The sequence below is a fragment of the Heliangelus exortis genome, chromosome Z (genome assembly GCF_036169615.1).
Source record: "Heliangelus exortis chromosome Z, bHelExo1.hap1, whole genome shotgun sequence".
Lineage (NCBI taxonomy): Eukaryota > Metazoa > Chordata > Aves > Apodiformes > Trochilidae > Heliangelus > Heliangelus exortis.
Window position 1 is genome coordinate 452,813 of NC_092454.1, and position 21,278 is coordinate 474,090.

The following is a 21,278-nucleotide window of genomic DNA, read 5'->3' on the forward strand; positions in this document are numbered from 1 at the left end:
GCACCTCTCCAGTCTTTCAGTTCAGACTGTCTTGTCAGCTATAATTTAATTTTTGGCATTTCTGAAATGTCCAGGAATAATTATGCAGACAGATTTGTTTTATCAGTCTTACCAAATGTTTACAATCTTACCTCTTACGTTTGGTTTGCAGATAAAAGGTTTTGTTTTGTGGATGTGCTTTTTAAATTATCTTTCAGATTTTTGCAAATGAAACTCTTAGGACACTCTGCCTGTGCTATAGAGACATTAGTCATGATGAGTTTGAAGAATGGAATAAAAAGTTTGTGGAGGCCAGTATAGCTACAACAAATCGTGATGAAGCTCTGGACAAAGTATATGAGGAAATAGAAAAAAACCTGATTGTAAGTAAAACTTTATTTTCTTAGTATACTTTTATCCTTAGATAAGAATAAACATAACTTTTTGAAAATAAGTTATCCTTGTTTATTAGATTTTTATCTAGATCTTGTAAGTATTTTTTTTTTAGTTTAGAGCCATGCTAAATTTTAGAGCTTTATAGAATGAATTGAAATGTATTTTAGTGCTTATTTTTCAGGACACTTCTCTAGGCATAAGTTTGTCTTTATTGAATTCTGAGCTTGAAATCTACCTTAGATGGAAAACATCTGCAGAACAGTTTAATTCTCAACTGAAAATGAATCCTTCTTCTACACACAGACACTGCATACAGTAGCTTTCTATACACACTATTTATTCCTACTACCTACCTGTATTTCAAATATCTTCCAGCTGCTGGGAGCCACAGCTATTGAAGACAAGCTACAGGATGGTGTTCCAGAAACCATCTCCAGACTTTCAAAAGCAGACATTAAAATCTGGGTGCTTACTGGTGACAAAAAGGGTGAGTTTACTTACAGCCAAAGAGCTGGTACAAACAGCACAACAGGGACTGGGATAAACGCAGGCTAGAATTAAACTATGTGTTCCCAGAAAGCTCCCAAGGAAACTCCACTTAAATCAAAACTGTTGGAATTTCTGAACTGGGCAGAATTCCATGCCAGCTGTTCCCAGGCCAGAGTTACTGGATGGGCTCCTGTGTGACTCCTACAGATTAGACTGGGTGACTGGTCTTGTCACTGTCTTCTGCAGGGAAATACCCAGCTACTGCTCTTCCAAACACCAAGCAAGTGCAGGACAACCTGCTTTTAACACCACAACACACAGTGAAAATTTACTTTACAAAGAAATCACAAGTGCTGCTGACAGAGACTGATTTGCATTTCTTTTGGTAGTTGCTAGCCTGCAGTTCAGCAACACATTTTATTAATTCATCTCAAAAAATGGAATTAAATTTAAATTTGGACTCAAGCATGTTTTATTTTCTGTTCATCCACGATGGTAACAAAAGGGAACTTCTCATACTGAAGCATAACTTCAAAAATTAGTTATGAGGACCTGAGGGACTTCTGACTGCTCCCAACAGTTACTCATGACAGCAATTTAAGTAAATACTTTCCTTTTTTTAAATTTTGTTGTTGTTGTTGTTATTGTTGTAGAAACTGCTGAAAATATTGGGTTTTCGTGTGAACTCTTAACAGATGAAACAACAATCTGCTATGGAGAAGATATCAGGCAAGTGAAAAGCACAAAGGATTTCTTTAGTGGGATGTGAAACTGCAGGAATTATATCAAACTACTGGGATCTCCTTTCCACTGTGGCTTTAGCACTGCTTGGAACATCAGCTAACACATGGCAAAAAAAGTCCTTGCAAAGAAATCTGCATTCCTTTCTTCCAGATTTTTAGTCTGGGCTGGATCTAGCTTAAAGTTTATCCTTGATTTCTCTGTAATAGTTCTCACCTCTCTTTCCAGTGCTCTTCTTCAAACTCGTCTGGAAAACCAGAGGAACAGAGCAGGATCCAGTCCCCATTCCTCTCTGAGGATGAACGAGCCCTTCTTCCAGGGTAGTAGAGATCGTGCTTTAATAATCACTGGCTCCTGGCTGGTATGTACACAAGTTACTTTCCTGTGTAATTAAGATTTAGGGGGTGCCACCAGGTCACCATGTCCTTCACTGAGGACTCTGTTAATTGGGCAGCTGCACTAAACCGGTCAACAAAAAGTTTGAGTCCATTGTGCTGCTGGTTGGTTTTGAAGGTTGAAAATAGTTCCCAATAACAAAAGAAATGTCTTGGGCCTTTCATTTCAGCCTGGTAGCTGCTATCAAAGTAAAGCTGAGCCCCTGAAAGGGCACAGTCTGATTTTCAGTGTGTTTATTCTTCACTGGGATTCTGGTCTAATGGATTAAAAATGGGAAAGAGATCCTGCCAGCACTACAGGATGCATGGCCCCAGCACAGGCACAGAAATCGTGCTTGAAATGAGAGATGGGACGGAAAGAGTAGAAACAAAAGAGACATTTCCTGCTCAGCCCTGCAATATAGTGCTCTCACAGGAGCTGAGAGAGCAGAAAAAAGCTTTTAGCAGAGAGATGACCAGCAGTAATTCAGTGACTATTACCCACCCTGCTGGCAGGCTGCTCCTACAGACACCTGCAAAGGAGCAAGTCCAGAGAACAGCCAGGGACCACCTGCCACGTTTCAGCATTCCAGCCCAAAACCTTTCTTTTGTCTAAAGAGAAGCCCACCCGTGCATGAGGCATAGGAAGCAGGCCAGGGATGCCAAGGGGGAGCTCAGCAGGAGCAGCAGATGAGGCTGCAGGTCTCTGTTACCCCCTGCCCAGCTGAGCTGCCACAGGGCTGACCCCACACATGCTTCCTTTAGGAGATGGGGAAATAGGAGACAGGAAAGTTTAAATACTTTAAATACAGTGATTTCAAAAGTGCATTAGTTCCCATCAGAAGAAATGCTCCCTTAAACTCTTCAAGAGGTGCTGTGCTGCTAAATTCAAGCATTTGACTTTTGTTAATCCCACCAAGAACATTCTTTTCATTGTTTTCATAGCTCTTTGTTCACTCCTCTGCATGAGCATTTTATTAAAATGCTATAAGTGGGTGATGGGAGCATAATGAAATTACCTGTATTGTACAAGCAGCCCTTGGAGTGTGGTTTGGAATAGTGTAGAAGAGACATAAAGTATTTTTGTTACACAGAATGAAATCCTGCAAGAGAAGAAAAAGAAGAAGAAACTTAAACTGAAATTCCCCAGAACAGCAGAAGAGGAAAAAAAGCAAAGTGAGAAGAGAAGGAGGGCTGAAGCTTACAAAGAACAGCAGCAGCAGAACTTTGTGGATCTGGCCTGTGAATGCAGGGCTGTGATCTGCTGCAGAGTGACCCCGAAACAGAAAGCCATGGTGGTCGAGCTGGTGAAGAAATATAAGAAAGCCATTACCCTGGCTATTGGGGATGGTGCCAATGATGTGAACATGATTAAAAGTAAGGCAGCTGTAAATCTCCTCTCAGTAGGAAAGATCTCTTCTGGGCACTCTTCTGCAGTCTCTTCACTATTACTCTTTGTTCAGAAGACTCTACCATCTGTCTCATTACCCACGTTCACATGGCTTAGGCTTTGCTGGCTTCTGTGCCTGTGCTTTCCCTTTCTGAGGAAGCCCTCTGTGAAATGGTTAGTAGTTTTTACTAATGTGCTTCTCCAGTAGACATTCCCTGGGAAGGGACTAGAATTACATCCAGTATCCTGTTGTGGGTCACAGAAGTGAAATACAAAGAGCAAAGCAATGCTTGGAGGCATTATCCATGCTGCACTGCAGCTGCTGCTCTCTGAACTGCTTCCTGAGAAAGCAACTTCTGGGATCTGGTTTATGTTAGGAGAGTGTTTGTAAACTGCCTGGCCAGATCCTTCAGGGGGTTGTTGGCTCTGTCTCACCGCTTAGTTCTCCCTTGGTGAAATTTCCCAGTGCCCATTCTGACAGAGCAAGCACTGAGAGAGAATCCAGGTGAGTCTGGAGAGGGAGGCAGTGAGGAGCAGGGCGAGGGAGGGCTCCAGGCAGGAGGAAAGGGGGGCAGAAAACCTGAAACAGGCAACAGAAACTGATAGATTTGCCCTCGGCCACACTGTTCCCTTCCTGCTGTTCACTGGTGTGTGGTGGTTGTTTCCTTCACTCAGCTGCCCACATTGGAGTTGGGATCAGTGGCCAAGAAGGGATGCAAGCTGTCATGTCCAGTGATTACTCCTTTGGGCAGTTCCGCTACCTCCAGAGGCTGCTGCTGGTCCACGGGCGATGGTCTTACATCAGGATGTGCAAGTTTTTAAGATATTTTTTCTACAAAAACTTTGCTTTTACGCTCGTCCACATCTGGTATTCGTTCTTCAATGGCTTTTCTGCCCAGGTGAGAGGGCTGTGCTTGTGTGTAATGCTAAGAAGCAGATCTGTGTCTGAGTGCAGAACAGCAAAGGCTTAGCCTGGGAAGTGATGGGAACCTGAAGTTATGGTCAGTAATTTCTGTAGGAGAACAGATGAGAGCTACTCATCTAATTAGTTACAAGCCCAGCAGTTGTTACAGTTTCCAGCCACTAAAGTGAGTATCAGAGTTGTACAGGGAGGAAGGAATTGTTGTAGAGCAGTTAGGGAAACCTTTCCCAACCAGATATTCCCAGGTGAAGTGAGGCAGTGAATGTGTTTATCAGGAGGAAAACAAACCCACAGTTTTTTTTCTCTTCAGCTGCTGACTGGAAAGGCTTGAAATGTGCTTGCTATAACTGGCAGTGTTTGAAGCTCACGTAGAGTTGAAAGGTTGGGAGCAAAGCAGAACATAACAAGAACCCAGGGCTCCCAGGCCTGCACGGGAGGTGCTGGGTGCTCGTCACAGCCAAACCAGGCTGACACCTGGTGAGAGGTGTTTGGGTCTGAGAGTGTTCCAGGACAGGTGACACTGGTGGTTTAGCAAGGAGTGGGGTAGCTTAATGCAGGCTAAAAATAGTTTCAGCACAGCTTGGAGCTACGTGCTACTTGTCTTTTGGGTAAACTCTGAGACAGGTAATTTAATGCTGTAGTAGAGCACATGTGGATTTTATCTGGAGCTGGGAGGGAAAGATTTCTTCAAAAAGAAATCCCTAACCAGTGAAATTGCTCCTCTTCTTGCAGACAGCATATGAAGACTGGTTCATCACACTGTACAATGTCCTGTACTCCAGTCTCCCAGTTCTGCTGGTTGGCTTGCTTGACCAGGTATTCTCCATCTTGTTAACTACAGATGAATCCAAAGGCATAAAACATTAAATCTTTAATTACACTGGGACTGGTCACTTTGGCTTATGTACAAGGCATTTGGGGGAAGGGTTGTTTGGGGTTTTTTTTTTTTGGTTTTATAAAATGTATTCCTCTTTCCAGCAACTTTTTTTTTTTTTTTTTCCACTCTTCCCCTTTATTAAGGACGTGAGTGACAAACTGAGTCTTCGCTTCCCTAGACTGTATATTTTGGGACAGAAAGATTTACTTTTTAACTACAAGAAATTCTTTATCAGTTTGCTTCATGGAGCTATCACTTCACTGATAATATTCTTCATACCATATGGAGCTTACCTTAAAACTATGGGACAAGATGGAGAAGCACCTTCAGATTACCAGTCATTTGCTGTCACAGCTGCATCTTCTCTGATATTTGTTGTCAATTTTCAGGCAAGTATCCTTAGCTTCCTGATCTCTGTAGCTCTGAAAACACTTTCTGAGCATGTTTCTAAATTTGTCTACTACAAATATAAACATGCAGAAAGCTTCCCTTTTTTGCCTTCTCTCTTCTCTGGCTGACGGATGTGTAACTGGATGAGAGATGTTTCAAACAAAGTGCTGTCAGACTTCAGAGTAGTTGACATTATTATAAATTAATAAACTGATTTGGGTCTTTTGTTTTGCTTTCAGATTGGCTTGGATACATCTTACTGGACTTTTGTAAATGCTTTTTCAGTATTTGGGAGTATTGCACTTTACTTTGGTATCACATTTGACTTACACAGTGCAGGAATCCACGTGCTCTTTCCTTCTGGCTTTCAGTTCACAGGTCAGTCCTCAAGTTCCATGCTTCTTGTTCCTGTCTAAGGCAGCTTTGTAACTGGAGCACAACTGTGGCCAAAATGTCATGGCAAGAACCTGGTGCCTGTGGAAGGAAATGATGTAAAATACTGACTCTCTTCCAAGGAAGGATTTTGTTTGTGTTTGGAGCCAGTTGCTTGATTGCAGTATCTCTTTTCTTTCCATGAAAATGAGCTGGAACTTGACAGGGCCCAGCAGCAGCAGTCTGCAAATGAAAACTAAACTCAAGGGAAAGTGGTGATCTGGCAGGGTATGCTTTTGCCAAGGTGCTCTGACTGGTCAGCAGAAGAGCCAAATGCTGTTCAGAAAAGAGCAGAAAGCCCCAAAGAGCCAAATGCTGACAGCAGTTCCTTGGGATGTTGATGCAAGTCCAGCGAGGTGTAAGCAGCCAGTTGGAATTTTATAGGGTTTTGTTTGTTTTTTTGTTCGTTTGTTTTCTTTTGTTTGGTTGGCTTTTTTTTTTTTTTTTTTTCTGGAGAAAACTGTGCTTCCTAATTTTCCTAGTGACAAATATTTCACGTCACCTTGGATCTAAATTTCACCTCCTTCCCCCAAGATAGAAAGCTCCCTCAATTTTATGTTCTCATTTTTAAGCTGAACCCAGTTGAGAAAAAGTAACTGTCTCTAATATAGTGTTTTTCTTTGACCTATATTAATGTTTTAGGCTTCTTTTATAACTTCTTCCTACCTGATCACTTTATGCTCTTCAGAGTTCCTAAAGATATGACTCCATGAGATTGGGTGTTTGGCTGCTACACATGGCTCACTTTCTATCCCACATATAGGGATATATATGTATGTATATATATCCCAGTATATCCCAGTTATACTGGGAGGACTTTTTCTTGCCTCACACACTTTGAGGCAGGACAAAAGCCATTTATCTCAACCAAGGGTTTGTCCTGCAGTGTCCTGGAACTCTCAGGAGGGCTCTGATGTGAATGGACACACAGTAATAGAAGTGCTTTATGAAATTCTTCCCTATTATGCTCCCTTCACAGTGATTCTCTGAATGAGAGGTGTTGTGATACAGAACAGTGGAATGTTAGATCCTTAGGAAAGAAGCTGTGGCTTTTGATATCTTACTTGTCTTTCATAACTAGTTTACTTGATTGTTTAATTAACTATTTTTTGTTCTTTTTCTTCTCAGGAGCTGCTCCAAATGCCCTGAGGCAACCATACCTCTGGCTGACCATGATTTTGTCTATTGCTCTTTGCTTACTTCCTGTAGTGGCACAGCGTTTCTTGTCGACTGCCATTTGGCCTTCAGAAAGTGACAGGGTGAGTGGATCCTGACACTGCTGTGGTTAATTTGGCACAGATCGGCTCTCAGGCCAGGCTCAGCCTGCTGTCTCACTGGGGGATGTTTGTGCTGTGGTGTTTTGCCCTCCCAAGCAGAGTCACTTTGTGTTCTGCACTCCCAGCACCTCCCTGCATGGGATGAGCCCAATTCAGCCTGGGCTTCTTCATCCTTTGGCTGAGCACTGGGCTTCCCAGAACCACACAGACCTGTGTGGGAGGAACTGGTGGCTGGGATTTGGGTTGGATTTGGGCAGTGTTGTAGTCCACCGTGTGACAGCACAGGGCACAGGTTTTGTTTGCTTCTGTTGTGCCTCCAGCTGGCCAGTGGGCATGAAAATAGTCCAGATTGTGGTAGTGTTGTTTCAAAGAGACATTAAAGTGACAGCATGAGAGGCTTTCTATTAATTACACATCCTCGGTGTGCTTCAGACATTTAAAGGTAAATCAGTGAGGTTCAAACTAATACAGGAGTGTTCCTGCAGTGGTGATGTGCAGACGCATATGTACCCTCGCTTGCAGAAAAACCCAAACACAAACAGGAGAACCCCCCTGTGAAGCAGCTCAGGGCTGCACAGAACCACGGGGGTTCTCAACGCCAGCTCTCCGTTTTCCCTGGCAATCCACAAAGCCCTCTGATCCTCTGCCCTCAGATCCAGAAGAACCGCAGGCAGTACCTGGCGGAGGAGCAGCAGTGGAGGCGGCGGCAGAGCGCGTTCCGCCGCGGAGTCTCCGCACGCCGCTCCGCCTACGCCTTCTCCCACCAGCGCGGCTACGCCGACCTCATCGCCTCCGGGCGCAGCATCCGCAAGAAGAGAGCTCCGCTGGATGCAGTCCTGGGAAACAGCCTGGCCCAGCTCACAGGTGCTCGGGAAACCAGCTGATGGACTGCCTTTGGGGGAGGATTTTCATCCCAATGCTTGCACACACAGGGGAATTGTATTTTTTCTTTTAAACAAACTCAGGATTTTTTTTTTAACCAAATGGCATCAGGATGTGAAGATTTCTATGTTTTATCACAGAACTTCCTGGTTTTGGACTACTGGAAACATAGAAAGGTCTCTGTGGAGCTACCAATCCTCAAGCAACCGAGTTCTGTTTAATGTGCACGTGAAGGATACATGTGCAGGGCATACAGCCCCTGCCTTGCAGTTATTTGGGTTTTTTAGTGATGCCTGGAATTGCAAACTGTTTCACATTTTAATAATGTGTTGGTGTAAAACTGCAGCTACATTTCATATTTTGTCTCCAAAATCAAACTGCTGAGCAGCAGTTGACTTGTGACACTGCACTGCCAGGATAACTAAGAGGTGATCAGACTTTTGAGAGTGTTCTCACCCGGCTGAGATTCTCTGGGAATATCTGGTGATGAACTGGAGCCAGTGTCTGGTTTTATGAGGAATTCTGACACAGACAGGGTGTGCTTTCTGCTCCTCTCTCCTCCTGCAGCAGCTGGCTGCACTGATCCAGAGGTGGCTCCGAACCTGCCTTCCTTCCACAGCCAACCCCTTCCTTGCTCCCGGAATAAAGAGATCCCACTCAGGTGTTTGTTCCCCTCTTGCTCTCAGTTTCTCTGTCTCTGTGTCCAACTCAAAGTACATTTGTGTCCCCTGACTCTGTGGTTGTGACCAGGTGCCTCTGCTGTCCCTGTTTGGGTCACTGATGGGTCACATTTCCCTGCTTGCTGCAGGGGGTTGCACTAGATGACCTTTAGAGGTCCCTTCCACCCCAAACTATTCCCTGGTCACCGGGCAGCCTGTAGCAGTGTTTCACCTGCCAGCCCGGCACCTCTGCGAAAGGGAAAAGCATTTTCCCAGAGTGTTTGCCAGCCCATCCCAGCTTCCCCCGAGGAGCTGTGTCTGCCCCATCCCCGGCAGTGCTGGGGGTTGGATGGAGCAGCCCGGGAGGTGTCCTTGGCCACGCAGGGGTCCGGTCCAGCTGCTCTCTGAGCCCCAGCCCACGCTGTGTGTGAGTGCTGTGGCTCCCCATGGTGATGGATGCGGGGATGTTTCCTCCCGCCCGCTCCCTGTGCAGCACACACCGCGTCTCATCGGGGTTTTTGCAAGACTGCGGGGGTTCGGGTCCCGCCTTACGGCGCCGCCGGGCCGGGACCGGAACCGGAGACGTCAGCACACACACCCACCCCTCTGACGCCATCACCGCGCCCCGCACGTGTCCTCTGACGTCACCGCGGGCTGCTGACGCCAGGCGGTGCGGGTTGGGCCGCGGGGCGGAAGCGCGGGGCGGGACTGCCGGCTCGGCCCTTTCCGGCGGGGCGGGCGTGCGGCGGAACATGGCCGGGGAGCTGCTGGGACCCACGGCCGCCATGGGCCTGGGTGAGCCCGGCGGGGCCGTGCGGGGGGACTGCGGGGAGCGGCTGTGGCGGGGAAGGGGGGGAGGAAGCGGGGGGGTACCACTGGGCCAGGGCCCGTCCCGTCCCGTCCCGTCCCGCTGTGGCACGGCGGGGTTAGGATGGAGACCGCCCATCACCCTGCTCCCCTCTGCCCCGCTGCTGCTCTTCGGTCGCTGCGGGTACCCCTGGGGATTTGACATCCTCCTGTGTCCCCAGATGCCTCCCCCTGTCCCATCGCTGCCCCTTCCTCTGTGCGGGTTTGTGCTCAGGGGTGCTGTGTCTGCTCTTGTGTTGCAGAGGAGCTCTATGTGTCTGACCGAGAGGGAAACGACTCCACTGGTGATGGGACACAGAAGAAACCCTTCAAGACGGTGCTGAAGGTGAGTATGGGGGCAGGTGATTTCCCTTCCCTTCCCACTGGGATGTTTGCTTGATTCCTGGCTTTGCAGCCCTGGCCTGCAGTGGGATGGCTGCTTGGTCTCTGTCAGGATGACTCCAGCTGAATCTGTTGTTTTCTTCCCATTTTCAGGCTTTGATGACAGCAGGAAAGGAACCGTTCCCTACTATTTATGTTGATTCCCAAAAAGAAAACGAGGTGCTGTAGCAGTAAGAGCTTCCTAGTAAATAGTATTTTAATGCTTCTGTGTGTGAAGGGCCACAGATGTAATACTCTCTTATCTCCTCTTGGATTGGTTTAGAGATGGGCCATTATTTCAAAGTCACAGATGAAAAATGTCAAAAAGCTGTGGCACAGGGAACAGATGAAGAATGATGCCAAGGAGAAGAAGGAGGTAAGCTGCAGATTGAGGGAAGCGTTCCACATTCCCTTTCCAAACTCCTGGAGCAGTGCTGGCATTCCCTTTGAACACAAGAGGAAAATTTTTCACCATGAGGACAGTCGGACGTTGGGATGACCCCAGTCAGACAGGGAAGGTGGTGGATTCCCCCACTTGGGAACCTGCTTACAGCTATTCAGTACTGGCTTTTCTTTTTTTAAACCAGGCAGAAGATCTCTTGAGAAGAGAGAAAAACCTGGAGGAAGCTAAGAAGGTTGTTATCAAGAATGATCCTAGTCTTCCAGAGCCAAAATGTGTGAGTAAGATCCCGTGTGCTTGGTCCATGGCCTGTGTTGTCTGCAGAGCCTGATCCCATCCCCTCTCTGCCTCTGGAAGGCACTGTCCTGCTCCTCTCCAGGAATGTGACTTTGCTCTTCTGGTTATCCTTCCCCTCTGGTGCATAGGCTTTGGCCTTTCTCATGCACTGGATGGGTGTCTGAACCTTCTTAGTTTACACCTTGGTCTCTGATTGCTTCTGCTCCCTGCTTTACAGGTAAAGATTGGTGCTCTGGGGGCTTACAGAGGCCAGAGAGTGAAGGTTTTTGGCTGGATTCACAGGTTACGGAGGCAAGGTGAGCCCCAAGCATTTACCAGTTATTGAACCTCTGCAGAGAGATGGTGCAAACACAGGGGCCTTCCAGATGGGGTCACTGAATCAGCACCTGCTCATCCTTGTGTGAGCCACAGTTTGGTGTCCTCTTGGTTCAGCACTGAGCACCCTGCCTGTTGTGTGAGCATGTGGACATGTCGTAGCTGAGAAGTTGGGTGGCCTGTCCTGCAGAATTTCTTCAAAAGACTTGTTTTGTATTTCAAAGTCATCCTGCAAACTGAGGAGCTAAGCAGCATCTGCTCACAGTGGCATCACCCTGCCTGTGCTGGGTGTACCCTGGGCTGTGCAGTCAGTGTCCTGCACACAGGCTCATGGTCCCACAGGGATGTCCAGGGTCATGGCACGGTGGTGCCATCCCAGCAGGTATCTCTTCCCAAGTCTGTTGAGACTCATCGTAACTTGTTATACAAAATACAGCTCTGTGAAAGGCTTCTGTAACTGTGCCAGTGCTTCAGTGCTCACCTGGAGCATCTCTGGTTTATAAAGGGAAGGATGTGATCACAGTCCTTTTGTAAGGATCTGCACCTCAGTGTGGGATGTCTTGGGAGTGGGTCCCTTGCAGTGCATTGATGAGTAAACCTCTCAGGTATTTTACCTTCTCTTTTTGACTAGGAAAAAATCTGATGTTCATCGTTTTGAGAGATGGCACAGGCTTTCTCCAGTGTGTCCTTTCAGATGAACTGGTAAGTTGTGACAATTTAATCCTGATCTTTCATTAAATGAGTGAAGTGTTCAGACCTCACCTGTTTGCTGTAGACCATTAGGAGTTATCCCAAACCAACTGTCCAATTATATCTCTTGCCACGAGGGTGCTGTTGTCAGTGTGAGAGCCTGACAGAGTTAATCTGAATTGTGACTCCAGTAGGTGTCACAGGAGATCTGAAAGCAAGAAGTGACCCTCACAGTGCCTTTGTCTGTCTCTCCCTGCAGTGTCAGTGCTACAATGGGCTGATCCTCTCCACTGAGAGCAGTGTTGCAGTGTATGGCACTCTGAAACTCCTTCCCAAGGGCAAGCAGGTATGGGGAGTGGCTGTGCTTGGGTTCTCCTTTTCTTAAGTCCTTTCTCATTTTCCTGATGGAAGGGGAAGCAGAGGTGAGAAGAGTTGCTAGATTGTTCCAGTGGGAATTTGGTTTAGAGAAAAGAACAACTGTCCCAAAGCTGCTGCTGTGTGTGACAGGTGAGCTGTGTGACTGTTCCCTTTGCCAGAACAGTTTGCCACTGCTGTGTCCCATAGATATTTCTTAGAATATAATGCTGGAAAATTACCTTAAAGGTAAAGGAGCAACGTAGCTTTATTTTCCATAACAAGAAGTTTATTCAGTTATTGTTTTGTGAGGCTAAGAATTTGGGATTCACTCTCTTGTTCCTGAGGTGGGTTTGTAGGCTCTTCACTGTGTTGAGTTTGTCCTCCAGCACTTGGCAGGTGGATGAACCAGGCAGGTAGCTCTGGGTTATTTGGTAAAACTGTGTCATGGTGGTCTTGGGTTAATGACTGGGCGGGTATGATTTTTATGTCTCCAAATAAGATGCTTGCCTGGTGCCTCTCATTCCAGTCTAGTTCTACATGCTTGTTACTGTTTATAAAATGGTTTGAATCTGGAGTTAGGGCTACATCTGTGATAGGCAGCTGTGCACGAGGGGTGATCCACGAGAGGGTTTGAGCTGAGAGCAGGAGAGAAGCTTTTAGCAACCATTACCTGTGACAGCAACTCAGTGCAGCCCTCAGGACATGCAGGCCTGTAGCAGGAGATGTACTGACAATTATTGTGAGATTTCTGACTTGGTTATTAAGAGGTGACTGAGAGGCAAAGGAAGTTTGGCCTGTGTTGCAAAACTTAACCTGTGATGCAGAAGCAGCACACTCAGGCCAGGTTTGTTCTATTTAAATCTTAAGTCGTCCATTTTAAGACATGAGCTCTTGGTAGCTGCTTATAGTAGTGTCCCTTTTTCTGAAGGAGAAAGCAAAGCAGCAGTGTTGAGATTTAGAGGACAGCTGTGCCTTTAATCTGGTAGTCTGTAACTTACATCTTTAGCTATGTATATGAAATTGTGATCAACTCTTGTAGTGAGCTTTATTGTGTGGACTGGCACTCTGCATTCTCCTCTCTGAACTCTTGATTAAGTTTACTAACTCTAGTAATGTAAGAGGGAGAAGGAAAACGTCTGAAAAAAATAATGGAGTGTGATAGTGCTTCAAACAATGTTTCCCAGATGTATTAAACAATGTTAGAGCAACACAGTCCCTCACTGTGGTGCGTGAAATAAAGCCACAGTGTTAACCTTTTGGGGTGCTCTGCAGATAATTCAATTTCCTTGTCAGCCATATGCTGTTGGCCACTCCTGGCATGCTTTGCAGATGACATTTGGATAGGCTTAATTGTTGTAGTTGTCCCTGCCACTCGGGTCCTGTCCCCAGGAGATCAGCCCAGGGTTTGAGCGCCAGGCTCAGTTAAATGTCAGCCTGCTCCCTGTCGTGTGTGCTGACCAGAAGTTACCAAGATCTCATTTCCTTTGGTAGCTTGCACTGCTGGGACTTCTAAAAATAAATGCAGCCAAACAGGGGTCATTTTTTTTGAACAACCTTGTGGTTTTTTTTAATCATAGCTGCTCATAATGTCTTGGAATTGAGGCACACTTTGTGTTTTGGTGCCTCATCACAAGGGTACAGTGCTGTCAGTGAACAAAACCATCACCTTTGCAAACATCTGTTGATTAGCCTTTGGGAATTTGAATGTATACCCTGAAAATGCTATGAATGGGAAAAAGGAACATTTTAGGAGCTAGAAGCCCGCTGTGACCCACACGGGGGAGCTGGTGAGACCAGGAATGGAGAGGCCTGGTCTGTACCCATAGTGAGCTGCTTCTTGTGTCGAGATGGACACCTCCAATGAGTCTGGCTCCATCTCCTCTATAACCACTAAATATTGAAGGCAGTAGGTAGTGTCCCTCTGCCTGGCTTTCTGTTCTTCCAGCTCAATAAACCCCGCTGCCTGTGACAGGTTAAACTGAAACCAAATGCATCTGGAAGCTTCTGATGATCTGTCTGTAGTACTGTGTCCCTTTCACACCACGTCTGGAGGAGCCATGCTGGGTTACAAGTGGCACTGCTGAGTGTGGTGTGACTGAGCTACAGAGCAGTCCCCTGGAGAATCCTGCAGTTGGGATTTGAGCATCTGTCTGGTTCAGCTGGATTGACATCTCTGCCAGGTGGTGACATCCAAGGGGCGAGAAGTGGATTTCTGAAATTCCTCTGCTTCTCTCCCACTTGGCAGGCTCCAGGGGGCCATGAGCTGAACTGTGATTTCTGGGAGCTCATTGGGCTGTCCCCAGCAGGAGGGGCTGACAACCTGCTCAACGAGGATTCAGAGGTTGATGTGCAGCTGAACAACAGGCACATGATGATCCGAGGGGAGAACATGTCCAAGATCTTCAAGGTGCGCTCCATGGTGGTGCAGGCCTTCAGGGACCACTTCTTTGCCAACGGATACTATGAAGTAAGTGTGGCTGTGCCCTGGGAAGCTGCCACCAGAGTGTGCTGGCCTCAGAGCTGAGTGTGCAGGCACTTGTGAGGCTGTGAGCGTGACAGCAGGATTCCCACACAGCCTGCACACCTCTCTGGCCTGCTGGAGTACCTGTGTGTGTGCATGCAAAGGCTTGGTAGGTGTTCTGGAAGAGTGTGCCTTATGTCACTGCTCTTATCTTTGCCCTTAATTCTTTAACAGGTCACACCACCGACTTTAGTCCAGACGCAGGTGGAAGGAGGCTCCACCCTGTTCAAGTTGGATTATTTTGGTGAAGAGGCCTACTTGACACAATCCTCCCAGCTCTACCTGGAGACCTGCATTCCAGCCCTAGGAGATGTTTTCTGTGTTGCTCAGTCATACAGAGCTGAGCAGTCCAGGACCCGCAGGCACTTGGCAGAGTATGGAGAGAGTACTCTTCTTTGCTAGTGATGTATAAGTGAGTTCATAAAGCAGGGGAGGAGCAGGCAGCTGGGTGACATCATGTTCAGCATGCTGACAACAGTGTAATGCTAATGGAAGGATTGAGCACAAGTATATTTGGGGGCTATTACCCTGCCTTGGAGATTGTCCAGCTGGTCATAATACATTTATTCTTAGTGAAGGAGTTTCTTGGCAAAGCAGAGCTCACATATTTTAGAAAGATTTGTCTTTTTAGAAAAATACTGTTGCTATTATGTTTTAGAAGCATATTGTTGTCTTTACTTTTTTTTACAGTGTAGAAATGGGAGAAACAAAAAGGGACAAAAATGTGTGGTTTGGTTTGTGGGGTAATTTTTTTTTTTTCATAGCTAAAGGTTTGTTGCTTGTCTGTGGTTTTGTAATGGTGTGAACTGGTGTTTCAGATACACTCACATTGAAGCTGAATGTCCTTTCATAACCTTTGAGGATTTGCTGGACCGTCTGGAGAACCTGGTTTGTGATGTAGTGGACAGAGTCTTGAAGTCTCCTGCATCAGGCTTACTGCGTGACCTCAACCCGGTAGGCAGCAATGTGGAACACTCATGAAGAGCCAAAAAAAGAAAAGAATAATGTCATCTTTAGCCTTTCCTGATCAGCACATTCATTTGGGCATGGCAGGGCTCTCTGCCTGCTTACTGGTATTAATTGTTATTAATAACAGTGCTAAATAACACTAAAAGCATGAAAATACTGCAGGGCTGGTGGGATTCTTCCAGAAGCAGAGGGCTGTGGGGAAGATGTTCCCTGCTAGCAAGTTCCAGGAGCCAGCAATGTGGTGGGATTTATTGCAATGTGTACTGTACCAGTGGAATAAAAACCTCTGTCCCAGAGCTCGTAATATTGATCTGCTGGTGCTTGCAGATGGAGCACAAGGGAGCAATGAAACAACTGGTGTTTCACTTTCTGCCCTGGAATGTGCAGCTCTGTAAGGCTGTTTTCATTTGTTAGAGACCCTTTGTCTTCTGTTGCTTTTGCCAAGAAGATGGCTCTGAGGCTGCTGACCTAGTCACCAGCTTCTCTCCCAGAGCACATCCAGCCTCAGCACCCCTGCTATTTTGACCTGTTTTCATAATAAATACATGGAAGTTCAGCTTGAAATTTGGGCTCCTAGTCCAGGACGTGGTACAACCCACCTCACAAAGAGCAGGTTCTGAAGCACAGGGGAGCAAAAATGTTCTTTTGTGGCCTTGCAATCTCTGTTAATGGCTCAGCTTGACACCTACACGTGCAATGAGTTCATACAGAACAGGAAAGAGTGCTGAAAATTCTTCCTCTCTTTTCTGCCATCTCTCAGCATCTGTGAGCTTTACTGGGCATGGGAGATGGTTGTGTTTGGTTCTAGCTTTTCAGTACTGAACTCAGTTTCTTTATCTATCAAGGAATAACTTGCTGATGCATGAGCTGGAAAGAGTAGTGCCTGTCGTGTCTGGAGGTGGACTTGCTGATCAGCTAGAGAAGCATTCTCCTTTACAGATGGCACTTCTCCAGCTGCCTTTCTGTGTGCTCCCATTTGCAGGGCTTCCAGCCCCCCCAGCGTCCCTTCCGACGGATGAACTACACTGAAGCCATCGAGTGGTTAAAGGAGCATGATGTGAAGAAGGATGATGGCACTTACTATGAGTTTGGGGAAGTAAGTCTTTCCGAGGCTCTTTTGGAATGAAAAGCAAGCAGAATCCCACTGCCCTGCACTTGGGATGACCAGGCCCCTAAAGAACAAAGCTGGGACCATGGTGGAGTTTGGCTGTTGCTGTGTGAATGTGTTTTGTTTGGAATTGGGTTAGGGTTAGTACAGTTCAGATTAGGTTTTCTTTTTTCTCTGAAATGTGAGGAAAGCTTGGAATGTAGCTAAACTGATACTTTTTAATTTTATTTTTTCCCCCTGACATATATTGTGAAGCATTTAGGTACATTGGGGTGAATGTGTGGATACGTGTGGGCTGAAACTGTCTTTGTTTCTTGCCTGATACATGTGGGACTCAAGGTACTGGAGTGGCTTTAAATATTAATAAAGCCTTCCCTAATCTTAGGATATTCCTGAGGCTCCTGAGAGGCTGATGACAGACACCATTAATGAGCCAATCTTGCTGTGCCGATTTCCTGCAGAGATAAAGTCCTTCTATATGCAGCGCTGTCACGACGACTCCCGCCTTACAGAGTCTGTAAGTTGGTGTTTTGCACAGTGTCACAGCCTTCAGGACAGCATGTCAGTGTGGGGCAGCACAAAGGGAAGGAGTCTTATGGGAAAATCTTGGAGAATTCATACCAGATTTTGGTTTGGGTGCCTCTTGTTGATCCCATAGAATTAAGTGAAGCACCTCTGAAGTGCTAATAAAGTGTCAGTGATGATGTCAAACACGTTCTTCACTGACCTCAGGTGAGAGCTGGTCTGGTGACAGTAGTTGTGTCACTTCTTGGAGGCTGCAGTGTGTGACCACCAGCTGTCCTGGGTAGAGTGGTAGTGGTTAGGAATGCTGATGGGCTTGGGGCTCCGTGGTGTGGTTTTTGGTTGGTTGCTTTTGTGCTGGGTCTGGATTTTTAATTTTTTTTTTTACAGTACAGTGTGGTCAAGAGCATTAGAGATTCCAGTCAGTTTGGTTATTCATATATTCATCATATATATTCAAAATATATATATTATGTATAATTGCCTTCCTGTCGTGGAGATTTAAAGTTCCATGGTAAAAGGTGTTATGGAATTACGGTTTTAAGTTTGGGCTACTTTTCCTCCCCCTCCTCCAGGCAGCTTAATCATAATAGTTTGGTCTTCTGTTGTGTGCTGTAGGTGGATGTGTTGATGCCTAACGTTGGTGAGATTGTTGGTGGCTCCATGCGTATCTGGGACAGTGAGGAGCTGCTGGAAGGCTACAAGAGAGAGGGCATCGATCCCACACCCTACTACTGGTACACTGACCAGGTTTGTACAGCACATTGATCTGCTGCCTCTCAGAAGGAATACTTGGTGACTTTTTTTTTAGCTGCTCTTAAGAGGATGCAGGGTAAATTGGAACCCTTTTTTGGAGGTGCAGGGTAGCTCATCATTTAACCACTGGCAAAGTGCAAAAGGCAGCAGTTTCCCTTCTCTTAGGACTGCTCTGTGCTGCAGCTGCCCTCACCAAATCCTCTTTCTTGGACTGGTCTGTGCAAGTCTGTTCCTCCTGGCAGTGCTTGGTGTTAGATAAAGAGAGGTTGGTTTCACAGGCCTGCACAGCCAAGCCCTAGCTAGCCTGAGGAGAGAAGGGGAGGAGGTGGTAAAAGAAGAATCATCAAGACTTTATTTTTCACCTTTCTTTTTCTTCTCTGAGTCCTTGTGCTACCCCGGGACACTCAGGACAGCTAAGCACAGATACCTTGCCTGGAAAGAGCAGAGTCCATTTTCCTCAGCATTCAGAAAATGAGCTTGGAAACATTCAGTTTTTGTTGTTTGTTTTTTGTTTTTCTCTGGCGGTACTACTGCAGTTATAAATAACACAGTGTTTAATAATATCTACCCTCTGATTTTAATCTCACAGAGAAAATATGGCACTTGCCCTCACGGTGGGTATGGTTTGGGACTGGAGAGGTTCCTCACCTGGATCCTGAATCGTCACCACATCCGAGATGTCTGCCTCTACCCACGCTTTGTGCAGCGCTGCAAACCTTAGCCCACCACCCCCCAGGAAACTCAGCAGCTGCCCCCTGGAAAACAACCAGACACTCTGCTGTTCTACAGCCCTTCTGAGAACAAAACTTACTGCAGCCTGTTGCTGATACAAATGCTGATTTAGGGTGTGGAAAGAAAATTTGAACCCTTTTTTTGTAAAGAAAAATGCTACTAATTAGCTGGAAGAAGCCCTAGAAAAAAATGTTAGATACTTTTACGCTCTCAAGTCAACATAAAAAAATGATCCTGGTAAGCTGTTGTTTAAAAAAACAAGATATGCTTCTGCTTTTAACTTCTGTAACTTAAAATATACTGGGTATTTGATTTTTAAATTTGCTTTCATTTTAATTTGCTTTCTCTTGTGATTTCATGTTGGAGAAATCAGGCCTTCACATTCTTCAGATTTCCAAATACTCATCTCTGAGAATGGTATGAAGAGACATTATTTATTTAGGTCAGAAAAGTTTAAAAGTGGGAATAATTGCATTAAGTGCTGCACTTTTTTAGCTCCTACTGTTCTATTGGAAGTTCTGTTTGAGTTGATTCAGTAGCAAGGTGTGTAGTCCTGAGCGCAGAGCTCCCCTCTGGGTTCTTGGGTTGGATTGTTTGGGGGTTTTTTGTTTTGTTCTTTTTTTTCAGATTATTTATTGGCTCCAGATGCTGAGGTTGGTGGTGAGGTAGGCTTTGTGCTCTGTCCTGCTCCCTGTGGGGTGCTGGTGTTGCAAACCAGAAGTGACTGGGGGGAGACCTGAGCAAACTGGTAGCTTTGAAATGCAATTGGAGTTCAGCATTGTGTGCTGACTGGATTGCTGTCCTCTCTACATCTAGAGCTGTAGTTCCAGAAGTGCTTTCCTGCCTGCTAAAGTTTGTTTTCTTTGTAGAGCAGTTCCCTGTTTCCTCACTGGCACCATGTTCTCTTGTGCTACTGCATCTGAGCAGCTTCTCTGGCTGTAATCAAGCTTTCAAATAGGATTAATGAAATATTTAATGTGTTGAGTCATCTGTGTGCTTCTGAGTCATAAATAAAGCAATCCCTTTTACTAGAGAAATTTTAGAAAAAAAATTTGCTAGGTGCATCATTTGGTCCCTGCACCAAGACTTGATCCAAGTTTGCCATTCACAGAATCGTTGAGCTGTGCAATATCCATATTTTTGTAATAAATGATTGGTTTTCTGCATCTTGCATGTTACATATATGAACTGGTCTAAAGTCAGCAGCCAATAAATTCTAGCAACATAAGCTGGTGTGCAAGGCAGCAGTTCTTTGCCTGTAATGTCTGTCCTGTTCCTTTCAGGTAGCCTCCATAGCTCCCTCTCCTTTTCCAGGCACTGTCTGCATGGCTAAGGGACAGGAAAAGTGAATTTTCAGGTGCAGTAAACACATACTGAAAAAAAAATGGAACTAGCTTTTTTTTTTTTTTTTTTTTTTCTTTTTAAACTAAATCTCCATGAATTAACTCAAATGCATGAATTTTTATAATTTGGATAGACCTCCTCAGCTGCCTCAGTAGAGAGGATAGGTGAGAATTAATGTGGTGCTGAATATTTGGTTGCCAATGCAGCAGCTCTGGGGGAGCTGTGGTGACTTCTGCCTGCTTGTGTCTGTGGCTGCCTGAAGTGAGGCCGGGTTTGCAAGCAGGTAACATCTGCTTCACCTCCTGATACAACTGGAAGAAAGGAGGTGGTTTCCAGAGCTCCTAAACATCTGGATTTAATGCCTTGGGGATCGTTGGGGCTGAGGGGGTGAGTACAGGCTGCCTGAGGGTGAATGACAGATGTCTGAAGAAATGAGGTGGTTTTCTTCCTTGTCTACCTTTGGATTCACCATTTTCACAGATTTCCCCAAGCCTTTTGCTGCCAAAATGGAAGAAAATGTTCATCAGTAACATGTTCTGGCTCTCTCATGCTTGCCCTTCTCTGCTTTTGGTAAGTTATTCTTTGAACATAGAACTTTAAAAGATCCCTTTAAATGCCTACAGAAGTATTTAGTGAACTAAATTTTCTGTGGTTTGGGGGTGGCTGCCTGCATGTTAAGAACTTAAAACTAGAGGAAGAGGAGACAAAGTAACATGCTTGACTGCATCAAAATCTTACCAATTTCTTACTTTTAAGTGTATATACTTGACAGCTTAGTAGCAGTGAACTGCAGGAAAAGTCAACCCACCCCGAGTTGAACATGCTACCAAATAGCAATTGTACCCTTTGGGGTTTTGTTTTTGTGAGATTTTTTTTTTTTTAATGTTTTGGGGGTGGCTTAGGGGTAGAGGAGAGCTCAAGAGGCTTCTAATTCAGAATATTTAAGAATTTATGAGCCTAGAAAGGTTTCCTATTAAAAACATGTCCTTCAAGTGCCTGAAGTGATGGGAAGAGAGAAGAAGGGTTGGGAAAAGATACTACTAGAAAAACATCATTCGTTGGCAATCAATTTTCTGTCCTTAAAACTGGCAGGGCTGAGCTGCTCTGTAAAGGTTAAAAGCCTCTGTATCAGGGGAGCTACTAGAGGAAGGTCTGAGGACTTAAGAGGTGCTCCTGGAAGAGGCAGATCAGATAAGGAGCTTAAAAGGTGACTGGGATGAAAGATGCAGCCG

The 21,278-nt window shown here is 45.7% G+C and overlaps 2 protein-coding genes across 3 annotated transcripts in view; both read left to right on the plus strand.

Moving 5' to 3' along the window:
• The window catches only part of LOC139789594 (phospholipid-transporting ATPase IC-like), a 31,967-nt gene extending 23,157 nt beyond the window's left edge, over positions 1–8,810 (plus strand). For both annotated transcript variants that reach the window (XM_071730521.1, XM_071730522.1), the window contains exons 19-29: positions 198–362; positions 751–862; positions 1,518–1,593; positions 1,834–1,966; positions 3,074–3,356; positions 4,045–4,268; positions 5,024–5,107; positions 5,312–5,557; positions 5,798–5,936; positions 7,119–7,249; positions 7,921–8,810. In XM_071730521.1, the coding sequence (XP_071586622.1) occupies positions 198–362; positions 751–862; positions 1,518–1,593; positions 1,834–1,966; positions 3,074–3,356; positions 4,045–4,268; positions 5,024–5,107; positions 5,312–5,557; positions 5,798–5,936; positions 7,119–7,249; positions 7,921–8,151 (1,824 nt within the window). In that variant the 3' untranslated portion in view covers positions 8,152–8,810. The remainder of the gene's footprint in view (positions 1–197; positions 363–750; positions 863–1,517; positions 1,594–1,833; positions 1,967–3,073; positions 3,357–4,044; positions 4,269–5,023; positions 5,108–5,311; positions 5,558–5,797; positions 5,937–7,118; positions 7,250–7,920) is intronic.
• A 661-nt stretch (positions 8,811–9,471) lies between these two features.
• Positions 9,472–19,930, plus strand: LOC139790304 (asparagine--tRNA ligase, cytoplasmic). Its single transcript, XM_071731940.1, has 15 exons — positions 9,472–9,603; positions 9,918–10,000; positions 10,150–10,215; positions 10,319–10,411; positions 10,623–10,712; positions 10,950–11,028; positions 11,679–11,749; positions 11,997–12,083; positions 14,340–14,561; positions 14,790–14,989; positions 15,434–15,569; positions 16,567–16,680; positions 17,078–17,209; positions 17,833–17,964; positions 18,560–19,930. Exons 1-15 carry the CDS (start codon positions 9,561–9,563, stop codon positions 18,689–18,691), a joined length of 1,680 nt encoding a protein of 559 aa, XP_071588041.1. The 5' UTR covers positions 9,472–9,560; the 3' UTR covers positions 18,692–19,930.
• Positions 19,931–21,278: the final 1,348 nt, after the last annotated feature.